The following is a 13,321-nucleotide window of genomic DNA, read 5'->3' as shown; positions in this document are numbered from 1 at the left end:
AAGTCCTAAAAGTAGATAAACTGAACCACATTAAACAAATGAGGCTAAACTATTAGACTTGGTCAATTATTTATTGAGGAAAATGATATACTAAACATATTACATAATATTACATATATGTGAGTGGCAAAAGTATGTGAACCTTTCAATATCTAGTGTGACCCCATTTTGCAGCAATAACCGCCACTAAATGTTTCCGGTAACTATTGATTTAATCCCTCACATCGATGGTGGAATTTTAGCACATTCCTCTGTACAAAACAGCTTCAACTCTGTTGTGTTGGTGAAATTCCTCCCATTAACTACTTGCTTCAGGTCCTTTGACAATATTTCTATAGGATTAAGGTCAGGACTTTGACTTGGCATCAGACTTTGACATTCCAAAACATTAAATTTATTCTTCATTAAACATTCTTTGGTAGAACGACTTATATGCTTAGAGCCGTTGTCTTGATATGTGACCCACATTCTCTTGAGTTTTAGCTCATGGACAGGTGTCCCTACGTTTTCCTTTAGAATTTGCTAGATTTTATTGCTGCGTCAGTGATGGCAAGCCATCCTAGCCCAGATGCAGCAAAACCGGCCCAAACCATGATACTACCACCACCATGTTTCACAGATGGGTTTTTTAAGGTTTTTATGTTAGAATGCACTGTTTTCCTTTCTCCAAACATAATGCTTCTTGTTATACTGAAAAGATCTATTTTCTAAAACATTGCTCCAGTAGCCTTCTTGCTTGTCCATGTGATCTATCGCAAACTGCAGACAGTCAGCAACAATCTTTGTGGAGAGCAGCAGCTTTCTTTTTGCAACCCTGCCATGCACACGGCTGTTTAATGTTCTCCTGATGGTGAACTCATGAACATTAACATTAGCCACTTTGAGAGAAATCTTCATTGCCATTCCATTGATTTGAAAAGACCTGACTCTAATTTCACCTTCAAATTATGTGCTTATCCTAAAGGATACTTTTGCAATTCACTCAAGATTAACCACTATGATTCAGTAACTAGCTACTATGAATTATTTAGTGTCTACTATTAATTTGTCAGTAGCCACTATGAATTTTTCTGCTACAAGTTATTCAGTATCTACAGAGAATTATCCAGTAACTGTTATGAATTATTCAATATGTACTACAAACTATCTTGTGGCCACTATGAAATCATCAGTATCTGTTATGCTATTACTGTGTATGTTTTAGGGGTTAATTTAGAATGTTTTAAAGCAGAGATGAAATTGCTAGTAAGCATGTTGTTTTAAAATGTTCTTTTTCAGTATTTATTTTAAGGAGTGCTTCATTTGTATGAATTAGGTAGTGATGGCAAAAATTGCTCCTTTTAATAAAGATGATGTTTTTTTACCCTTGCAATGTGTGTTTTAGGTGCTGAAGGAGAGCGGTCCTCCGCACATGAAGAGCTTCCTGACCCGTGTAACTGTGGGAGAATTCTCGGCCGAGGGCGAGGGCAACAGCAAGAAACTTTCCAAAAAGAGAGCAGCCTTCTCCATCCTGCAGGAGCTAAAGAAACTGCCGATCATTCCAGTGGTGGAAAAACCCAAACTGCATTACAAGAAACGCCCCAAAACCATATTAAAGGTATTATCTGAATTTAGACTACAGAAAAGCATTGTTAATGCTAATGCCCCTCTATTAGTATTCTTCAACATCACTTTTATTTATATAGCCCCTTTCCCATGCTCAAGGACGCTTTACAATCAATACATAATCAACAGTACATAACAGAACACGTGTATACACACACACACACACACACACTCCATGGTTCCCACAGCTAGCAAAAGAAATTTCAGTGACCACAGCACAGTCACTCAGCTAGCCTGGAAAGAGGTAACGTCTCACGCTGCAACTATGGTGCATCACACAGGAGGCCAGCCCAGGAAGCCTCGAAGGATGAAGATGTCCTTCGCCACAAAGGGGTAGCGTTTTCCTGCAGCCGAACGCCACCAGTCCAGGCAGCTTCATAGCTGCAATGCAGCGTTACCCAAGCCACCGGCCCAGGTCATGCGATGTCAAGTCGTTTAGGTCACCAGTCCATAATAGCCACGATGCAGCGTCACGTAAACAGCCAGTCCAATAAGCCCCCGAGTTACAGTTTAAAAACCGCTTTCAGCCAGTATCTCAGTGGATATGATGGCAAACATCAAAACAAACAATGCATAAATAACAGAAAACCTATGTAAATCGGCAGCCATGTTGCACCAGCATACTTACAGCGGAACACATGCACACACATATTCAGTGTTAGCTCTAAACTGTTTGCTGAAGGACTGCCACAATCTGCTACTTACAGCTTACAATCTTCAGATGTCTATTGTTTGTAGATCTGTTTCTAAGTACTATTAAATACAGTGTGGGCAAATGAATGTGTAGCACTGTTAGCTTGATGCTAACAGACGAATTAGCATTATTACTGCATTGGTAATTTGATTAGAAAAGATTTAGACACAAATATAAAGAGACAAGTTTTTTTTTGTTGATTATCAGGTCTTGGTTTATGGCTTATTTAAAAGAAGCTACATTTCTTGACAGAATTATTGTGATTATAAATAATAAATTAGATTGTTGATTGTTCTTGAACATTTGTGCATTTACTGTTTAAGTAGTTCATTCATTTATGTTTCTGTGTTCCGTATATTTTTGTAATAATTTTGTAATAATGTAAAGCTTGATTTGTGGTGAAATTTGAGGTTTTATGATGCACTGAATCATGAAATCTACTTTCCAGAAAAGTGAGAGTTGCGCAAGCCTGGGAGTCAGTGATAAGGGTAAATAAAAGCTGTCCGTTTTGTCTGTGGTAGACTGGACCGGAGTACGGGCAGGGCATGAACCCCATCAGCAGGCTGGCTCAGATCCAACAGGCCAAGAAGGAGAAAGAACCTGAATACATGCTGCTGTCTGAGAGAGGGATGCCCCGCCGCAGAGAGTTCATCATGCAGGTACAACCAGAGAGAGAGAGAGAAGAGAGCAATGGAAGATAAAGGGGGGACAGAGAGATAAAGAGGAAAGAAGGAGAACAATGAAAGATAAAGGAAGTTGAGAAAAAGAAGAGAAAGAGAGCCGTGAAAGATAAAAGATAGTGAGAAGCAATGAGAGAGAGCAATAAAAGATTACAGAGCTGAAGAAAGGATCGAGAGAGAGAAAGGAAGAAAAGAGAAAAATTAAAGGAGAGAGAGAAGAAAGAAGGAAAAAGGAGGTAGGAGAGCAAGAAAGGGAGATCAAGAAATGAAAGAGAAAAGACTATGAAAGAGTATGAGAAAGTAAAGACAGCAAGTGGGAGAGAAAAGAGCAATGAATAAAGGGTAAAGGGGAAACAAAAGAGGGAGAGAGAGTTCTGGACAGGCTCTGATAATCTCCCACTCTGTGATCTGTCTTAATCAGTGTGTCTGTCCCCTCCACATACACTTTGACTCTGATTACTGCTGACCTACACATACACACACACACACACACACACACAGGGACTAAATCTCATCTCAGTAATAAAATTAAAGGATGATCCATTTTAATCCCTTCATGTGTAGATTCACACTTCAGAGACAGTTCCTCTTAGACCTACAGAACTTTTCATTTCATAGTGGTTACTGAATAATTCACCTGACCTATCTAGGCTATTTTGTTTGAACAAATCTAATTTAACCTAATAAGAAACTGTAGTTTCCTATTGCATGACATACAAACATGACTCATCACAATGCCTACATTTAGAGTGAGTTATTTACATTTACATTTATTTAAATTTATGGCATTTGGCAGACACTGTTATCCAGAGCGCCTTACAATTTGATCATTTTACACAGGTAGGCAAAGGTGTTGTTAGGAATCTTGCCCAAGGACTCTTATTGGTAGAGCGTAGGGTGCTGACCCAGTCGGGGGATTGAACCCCAGTGTACAGCATAGTAGGCAGAGGTGTTACCCACTACACCAACCAACCACTACGTTATTCATTCAACCTAATGAGAAACTGTAGAACAGACTCAGTTTATATCACAATACCTACATTTAGAGTGAGTTATTCATTCAACCTAATGAGAAACTGTAGAACACGACTCAGTTTATATCAAAATACTTACATTTAAAGTAAGTTATTCATTCAACCTTTTGAGAAACTGTAGAACAGACTCAGTTTATATCACAATACCTACATTTAGAGAGAGTTATTCATTCAACCTACTGAAAAACTAGAACAATTTTGTTTAGAGCTCTTACATAACGTTTGTTTTCCAGTTTAAAATGGAGACGGAGAAGCAAGTAACTATTATTCACAACACCCCCGTTCACATTCCAAATAATGTTTACAGGTTTAAGCATTGCATCATTGTCTTAACGTCGTGTTCAGATTGGGCGAACATAGGAGAATATTTGCCACCACTCGCAAACAGTTTCAGAAGGTAGTTCTCTGCGAATATACAGGGCAGCTGGACGAATGTTCATGGTTGAAATGGAATATTTACACAAAATTGCTCAAATTTAGCTGTTCATAGAGAACAAGTTTCCTGCAAACTTTTGCCACTGCTTGCCAAATTTGAATGCAACTCACGTTTATAGCTGGAGACGTGTTGCTCGTAGATACACATACATATATCCACTCTCATGTTTGTGTGATGTTTATTGTTTGTTTGTTTGGGGTTTGTGTAAATGTGGATGTGTGGTTGGTGAAGCTCAGAGATGCTGTTGGTGTGATTTAAGGAAAAACTGATTTAGTTTTGTTATAATTTATTGCTGTTACTTTCTACATCCTTGAAATTTTGACAGGAAAATTGTTGTATTTATCTTATTTTAACAGGCATGTTAATTAAAAGAGTATATTTTTGAATAAAGTATTCATTATTGTCTTCATTGTTAGCAAATGCATAAAACAACCTCAAGCTAAATTTACCCAAGGATTATTGGTACTTGATCCAAAAATCGATTTTTTATTTCAATAATCAACAGATTATTAGACTTTCCAAATAGTTGTTTGTTGCAGCCCTAATGGATAGGGTTATTTGTTTTTTTTTTTTTTTTTTTTAATTTTTCTTAAACCATTAACTTGGTGCTGATGTGTATCTGTTTTTCATATAGTGAAATTAATAATTGTAAGTTTCTTTGCTGTGAACTCCTTTACCTCTTTCTCGTCCTGGCGCTTGCTAATGCCCATGCATTTACTGAGGATCATTAAAGCTGGAATAGCAGCTGCCCAGCGTCTTTTCCACTGATATCACTCTGAGTTTATGTCACTCTGCTGGAATGTGTGCTCTAGCAGAGCTGCTCTGGAGAAATGGGAGGGAACTGTACAGCCTTGGCTTTTATACACAAAGATTAGTAAATTTACTGCACTGCTTTCAGAAAACAGGGTCAGCTGAAGCCTCTGGATGGACTTTTGCTTCTCTATTAGATTTCACTGAATTAACTTTATCGCTTAACACAGGAACATGCATTTATCTTCTGTTTCTGGCTAATTAGGAGTTACTTCCTTTCCAAGGGTCAACGACAGCTAGCACAGTGACCCAGAACGTATTACATGGGAAGAGATTTTTTTCTGTTTTCTGCATAATGCAGTGGTTGACATGTAAACCAATTCATTGAGTGTTGTTTAGTGTCAGGGGGGAAAAAACTTGGACAAATAAAATAATGGTAAAATAATGGAAACTCTGAAAAAATATATATATTTTGCCTTGTACTTCTCCACCATAAGTATTTTTTTAAAAGATGTTTTAAGCCAGTACTTTGTCAGAACTATTGTAAAACATCTCGGACATTAGGCAGCTTATTCATAACATCATAACTGCATTCAAAACTCATGTAATGACTTTCTATGAGTGAGCTTTTAAGAGATGGGCACCTGGTTCTTATCACCACTGTGAACAATTCTGGCTCTGTAGGTTCCTCTAGAAGCATTTAACATCAAACCACTCTGAATGACTTTGTTTACAACTTGAGAAAAGGACTCAAAACATTCACATGGTCATTCTAGCAGAATAGAAGTTGATAATGTCTGAAAATGAAATGTCAAGTACTGCTCACAATGTTCTCAATCTGAACCGAAGCTGAGATTTTCTACCAGAGTGAGGGCAGCAGGTTACAAACACTGCAGGCTTTAACTTTCAGGCAGCTATACCTCTGTAATTCGGTACTTCACATGGATTCAAAGTTTGATTCCTGTCAGAAAATAAAAGCTTACAAAAAAAAAAGTGAAAAGATGCTGTGAATTTGCTTATGTTGCTATGCCTCTGCCACCGTCTCTGAGACACAGTGTTGAAAAGATTAAGTTTTTTTGTTTGATTTTTTCTTTCTTTTTTTTTTTTAAACCCAAAGCATGCCATAGGTTAATAATCATAAAATCACATGTATTTAGAATCACTGAGGTATTTTCAATATTTGTAATCAACCTGAGAACCTCTTTAAAAGAGCCAAGTGCATTTTGACACCTCCACACTACGGTGCACTGAAAAAGCTAAGTTCAGTAATATGTTTTCACCCCCAAACTGCCAACAACCCAGCTATCAGTCATGTTCTATGAGTCCTGCATGCCCAATCAATGAAAACAACTATGCGCCGGTGTTTTCAGAAATGTGTTTTGTCCGTTCACGCAAAACCACTGTTTTTTAAAACCTCATTTTTAGAAATATCCAGATACAGCTGGTTGGTAGACTCATGTGTGCTGATGCTCCAGAGCATCCTATTCTATTGGCCAATGCCTTTTTATAGAGATTATGCAAGTTTTATTGGCAAAAGATGGACCATAAATTCACTCATTGGAAGCGCAGTCTGGATACTTTTCAGAACAACTGAAGAAAGATGCTAACACAGACATTGCAGGTTTGCTCTGGGGAAGGCGTTACATCATTGGAGGAAGACTGCATCCCTGTATGTGTCTGTTAATCCTCTTCATTCAGAGCAGCACTGTGTTCAGTAATACGGCTCTAACTGATTCTCCACGCTTTTGTCAGCGCTGCTTTACGCTCTGCTTCTATCTGTTTCTTTTGCATGGCCTGGTTGTGTCTAAAATTTCCAAAAAAGTTTGCTCTCAGGCCATTGGCATAAATAAGTTTCTGTTTGCAGCTTTCAGCTTTAAAATTAAGAACTGTGATTTTGTGTATTTAAATGAGTTTTCATTATTTCTTATTAAAATGTGCACAAATTCATTTAGAGTGGGGTTTTGGTAGGAACCAGACATCCACCTCTAAAATCTCCCTCACAGGAAGTTATTACACAAAATGGTTATTTTCACAAGATGCTGTTTTATGCTAGTTTTGAGAAGGCTTTGGCCTAAACCATATTCTTAAAAACCAGAGGTATGTTAGGGTGTTGAAAGGCAACCACCTGAAAAACTGTAGCAACCACCTAACAGTCACCATAGGTACCATAGAAACTGTTTAGTAATATCTGAGCAACCACCTAAAATATTGTAGGAACTGCCTCACAACACCCTTGGAACAACCTAGGATACAGTAGCAACCAACTGGAACACCCAAATGGCCCCTTAGCAACCACCTAGCAAGACCCTAACAGCGACATGGGATACCGCAGTAACGTCCTGGTAACCACCTGAAACACTAGCAACTACCTAGCGACACCCTAGCAAATGGAATAGCTGAAGCTGCACAGGCAGTATTTTTTCCAGTAAATGCAATTTTCTAGTTTTCAAATTTTTAACCGCAAGACAAACATTAAGTGTGACCAAGAACTGATTGTAATATAATATAAATAAAATATTACTTGTACTGTCAATTACCTGAAATTAAGTCCCCTAAAATCATTTTTTATGTAGATTGGGACTCATTTATTTATTTCTGATCACCCAACTACAAAATAATCTGTCAGTCTGTAGCCACAGCTGGACATGTTAGAATGGCATCGGGTAGTGTAGCTCTTTTGGTCATATTAAAATAAACTCGCCGTATTACAAGCTTTTCTTTCTCCACAGCTGCCTTGACCCAAGCCCCTGTTCTTGTGTGTTAACAGGTGAAAGTAGGTGCTGAGGTGACCACAGGAAGTGGACCCAACAAAAAAGTAGCCAAGCGTGCAGCCGCTGAGGCCATGCTGCTGCAACTAGGCTATAAAGCTTCAACCGTGCAGGATTCGCCAGACAAGGTCAGTATCCACCCTGTACCCTGTCTTCACTAAGTCAGTTTTTTACATCCACCTACCTGCTGTTACTGGCTGTTTTGTCAAAAAGACCTACCATATAGGTGCATTTAAGTTTAGTTACAGGCTCTTGTAGGTGTTCATTGATTGGTCAGGAAATGAACACTTGGTTACTTTCATGTATGTCAGTAGTGCCCAAAAGGTCGATTGTTTGATATTTAACAGTTGTTAGATGATTCAACATTTATTGAAAGATGGCTTGAAAATTGTGTGATCATATAAATAGATGGAAGTTTTAGGTTATTTTTAAAATTTTGAGTTAACAGAGGACAAAATGGCACGAAAGCAAACTAATGCTAGTCACTTATACGACTTACAACACCCTACCATAATGCAATACCGTGTACTGCTATGATATTGGAAGTTTTAGGGTATTAAAAAAAGAGGAAACCTCCCAACCCTGGTCTGACAGTAATAACTGTGGCGTGCCTAATTTCAATTCTATACAGCAGCACTCATTACACTGCTGCCATCATTTGGCTTTAGTGAGTTCTCCCAATTCTCACCAGATTCAGTCCAAGTGATTTGGGGGAAGTGGGGAGGTGTAGGGGTAGTGGTCCTGAATGAGAGAATGGAGTAAATGGGAGAATGGAGTGTGTGTGTGTGTGTGTGTGTATACACTATTATACTGAGCTCTGTAGGACTGAGCTTCTTCTCCTCCTCCCTCTGATTTCCTGCCGTGTTATTGGCCGCTGGACTGCGATGTCTCAATCTGGTGGCTGTCCTTTATTTCTGGTAAGGTCAGCAAAGAGCAACTTATCTGACATGCATGAAAAGAGTCTCTCTCTCTCTCCCTGCCCCCCCAACTCTCCTTCCCTCTCTCTTTCTCTTTTCTTGTTCTCTTTCTCCACTTTTTTTTTTCCTCATTTTATTTCATTCTCTTTTTTCCCATCTCTTTCCTTTTTTGTTTCTTTGATTTTCTATCTTTCCTTACCTTCTCGCTAACTTTCTTTTCTCCACTTTTTCTTCTTCTTTCCCTCTTCCTTTCTTTTTTTCATTCATGTGTTCATTCTTTTAATTCTTTTTTTTTTTTTGGCTTATTTCTCTTTCTTTCGGTTTCTCTGCACTTTCTCTCACTTCCTCCCGCTCTCTCTCTCTCTCTCTCTCTCTCTCTCTCTCTCTCAGTCACAGATGGATAATAAAGGTTGGAATGGACAGAGGGCCGGTTTTCCTGAAGCATCGGCGAACAGTAAGTGTGTGTGTGTGTTGTCGCGGGTGATGCTCCAGTGTTTAATCTGTCTGACTGACACACACACACACACACACAGTCACACACAGTGCTGCCTTTTCCTCCATTCAGACAGACTGCTCTTTATTTTTCTGTTTACGCCTTTTATTTGTCACTCAGGATTACTGACTACACACACACAGACACGTAAGCATGCTCTCACACCCACACCTACATACGTTAGGGTTGTCAGAATGAATTTCACTATTAAAGTAAATTCTTTAAAAAAATGAACATTTTGAAATTTTAGTCCAACATATTTTTGTTTAAAAAATACATAAAAAAGGTAATATGTGGTCTCAGTTTGCTCTATGTAATGCTGGTATGTAATGAATCAGTATGTAATAAATATGAATTTGGGCACTGGTTAGGTCTTTGGTGGCGAGAATGTTGGGACAAGGATGACGTTTTTTGTTTAGTTTGTACTGAAATCCAGATAGAGGCTTGTGTCAGTCATAGCAGGGTTTTTAAATGTAGTTATTTTTTCCCCTGAGGTCCACTTGTAACCTTAATGTGGTTTTATGTTCTAAATAGGATTATACCATTTTCTAGCCATTTTTTTACTCCTTACAATTAAACAGGTTGTTTTTGTTACTGTGTTGTTACATTGAAATAAAGTGTTCTGTTTGGTGCACCTTACAACTTCAGCATGAATGGGTGAGACTAAACTACTATAAACACAGAATAGGTGGAAATTATCTAGTTCTTGTGGTATCACAAACAGTTATTTCAGAAGTTTTGCAAGCTTTTGCTGCTTGGTTTCCATATATGGCATATGACAGAGGAATGAATTGTAATTTTTTATAACTTTAACAGTGCTTACATATTAAACTTCTTTTTTCCCCCAAAAAGTAAAAGAAACTTTTTGAAAGTTAATATTATTTAAAAAATTATATATATATATATATATATATATATATATATATATATATATATATATTAAAAGTTGTATAATTATGAGAATACTTCATAGCTTCCGAAATGTATCTAAAGCTGAATTCAAGGACCTTCTCCATAACAACAGAACCCCCCCCCCCCCCTTTTTTTTTTTTATATACATAAAGCATGTGGGCTTAGCTTTGGTGCTCCCATTGAACAACCTAAAGATTCTCCAGCAGGTGATGCTATTGGCACACCTTGCTTTAATGATTAGCATTTTGAGAAGAAACAGAACATCTTTAAACATCTTTCAAACCAGAGGTGACAAAATGTATTACAAAAAGCATTTGATTTATTCTGTATTACAACTCCAATTCCAATGAACTTGGGACGTTGTGTAAAACATAAAAACAGAATATGGTGATTTGCAAATCCTTTTCAACCTATATTCAATTGAATACACTACAAAGACAAGATATTTAATGTTCAAATACATAAACTTAGTTTTTTGCAAATATTCACTCATTTTTAATTTGATGCCTGCAACACGTTCCAATGAAGTTGGGACACTGGCAACAAAAGACTGGAAAAGTTGAGGAATGCTCAAAAAACACCTGTTTGTAACATTCCACAGGTGAACAGGTTAATTGGAAACAGGTGAGTGTCATGATTGGGTATAAAGGGAGCATCCCTGAAAGACTCTCTCGTTCACAAGCAAGGATGGGGCGAGGTTCACCACTTTGTGAACAACTGCGTGAGCAAATAGTCCAACAGTTTAAGAACAATGTTTCTCAACACGCAATTGCAAGGAATTTAGGGATTTCATCATCTACAGTCCATAATATTAACAAAAGATTCAGAGAATCTGGAGAAATCTCTGCAAGTAAGCGGCAAGGCAGAAAACCAACATTGAATGCCCGTGACTTTCGATCCCTCAGGTGGCACTACATTAAAAACTGACATCATTCTGGCTTCTCTGGGCCCGAGCTCATCTGAGATGGACTGATGCAAAGTGGAAAAGTGTCCTGTGGTCTGACGAGTCCACATTTCAAATTTTTGGAAATCATGGACGTCGTGTCCTCCGGGCCAAAGAGGAAAAGGACTGTCCAGATTGTTATCAGCGCAAAGTTCAAAAGCCAGCATCTCTGATGGTGTGGGGATGTGTTAGTGCCCATGGCATGAGTAACTTGCACATCTGTGAAGGCACCATTAATGCTGAAAGGTACATACAGGTTTTGGAGCAACATATGCTGCCATCCAAACAACATCTTTTTCAGGGACGTCCTGCTTATTTCAGCAAGACAATGCCAAGCCACATTCTGCATGTGTTACAACAGCGTGGCTTCATAGTAAAAGAGTGCGGGTACTAGACTAGCCTGCCTGCAGTCCAGACCTGGCCAGACCAGACATTGAAAATGTGTGGCGCATTATGAAGCGCAAAATACGACAACAGAGACCCCGGACTGTTGAGCAACTGAAGTTGTACATCAAGTAAGAATGGGAAAGAATTCCACCTACAAACCTTCAACAATTAGTGTCCTCAGTTCCCAAACACTTATTGAGTGTTTTTAAAAGGAAAGGTGATGTAACATAGAGGTAAACTTCTTTGGAACGTGTTGCAGGCATCAAATTCAAAATGAGTGAATATTTGCAAAAAAAAGTTTATCCGTTTCAACATTAAATATCTTGTCTTTGTAGTGTATTCAATTGAATATAGGTTGAAAAGGATTTGCAAATCATCGTATTCTGTTCTTATTTATGTTTTACACATTGTCCCAACTTCATTGGAATTGGGGTTGTATTTGTGTTTTCCATTAAAGACCATCATTAACCTCTTATGCTCGTGACCATATTTTGTTTTTTCCATCCGAATTTACATGCCCAAATCGTAAGGTAAATTATTCAGTAACTCCATGAAAGAAATGTAAAGTTTTATTCATTTATTTATTTTGTATAAGCTCTCTTCAAATTAACAGAAAATGTTTTATGTTCATACACTTATATGCTTACAATGTACTACTGAAAGCCAAAAATCTTAGATGTTCTTTGTAATTTTTTTATAAAAATAATCATTTAAAAGTCATAAAATTACATTAGCATTCTATTTGACTGTGCATTTCTGAACCACCGGTTCCACAGAGTTAGAGCTTTAAATCAGTTAATGTTGAGAAGTATGTGGGTTAAAGAGCATGCAGGTACACAGCTGTAACAGAGTGTATTTGCATTTCACTGGTTTTCCGATGTTCAAACAGTCTTTTTAATCACAGTACTTTTCAATATTGATCACATTTAAATTTTAGCCTTTGAAACATTGCAAGCTTCCAGTGCACTCTGCAAATATTGGCACCACTGGTAACCATGAGCAAAATGGGCTGTAAAAACATTCTTTATTAATTAATTATCCTTTTTCATCGTTCATTCAAATTTTTAATGAGATGCACAATGCTTTCTGAAGCACAATGATTAAAAGAAAAAACTAAATTTTATTGTGAAGTAAGCATTTTTCTTAAACCTGTGTGCCACTGTAGTTCGCACTCCTTCATCTTAATACTTTGCACAGCCTCCAATTGCAAAGATACTAACTCTGTGCCCAATAATGCTCAATGAGACAGGAGAACACATGGCAAATGATCTGAGAATATTCATCTATGCATAATCTCTCCAGATTCTTCAGATTCAGTTTCATGCTTGTGGATTCTCCTCTTCAGCTCATCCCACAGGTTTTCTAAGGGGTTTAGGTCAAGGGACTGGGGTGGCCATGACAAAACATTGATTTTGTGGTCAGTAAACAATATTATGCTGATTTTGAGGTGTGTTTAGGATCGTTGTCCTGCTGGAAGATTCAACCATGGCACAGTTTACTTGTTCTGAGGCAGTCAAGTTTCAATATTTGCATCTGCTGGTACTTGATGAAGTTCATGATAGCTTGTATCTGAACAAGTTGTACAAAGCCTTGGAAAGAAAACCACCCCCCCCCAACATCACAGATCCACCACCATATTTCACAGTGAGGGGGTGATACTTTTCTGCATAGCTTTCTTTGTGTGTGGGATAAACCCACCTTT

General features: G+C 37.9%; 1 protein-coding gene across 2 annotated transcripts in view; it reads left to right on the top strand.

The window, feature by feature from the left end:
- Nucleotides 1–13,321, top strand: part of stau2 (staufen double-stranded RNA binding protein 2) — a 148,017-nt gene that overhangs the window by 61,182 nt on the left and 73,514 nt on the right. Inside the window, exons 8-11 of one of the 2 annotated variants that reach the window (XM_017696214.2) lie at nt 1,385–1,597; nt 2,821–2,958; nt 7,967–8,095; nt 9,281–9,338. In XM_017696214.2, coding sequence (XP_017551703.1) covers nt 1,385–1,597; nt 2,821–2,958; nt 7,967–8,095; nt 9,281–9,338 — 538 coding nt within the window. Of the gene's footprint in view, nt 1–1,384; nt 1,598–2,820; nt 2,959–7,966; nt 8,096–9,274; nt 9,339–13,321 lie in introns of both variants that reach the window. The other variant, XM_017696212.2, reaches the window with a different exon arrangement.

Source organism: Pygocentrus nattereri, chromosome 24, assembly GCF_015220715.1.
Source record: "Pygocentrus nattereri isolate fPygNat1 chromosome 24, fPygNat1.pri, whole genome shotgun sequence".
Lineage (NCBI taxonomy): Eukaryota > Metazoa > Chordata > Actinopteri > Characiformes > Serrasalmidae > Pygocentrus > Pygocentrus nattereri.
This window is presented reverse-complemented; position numbering and strand designations above follow the sequence as displayed.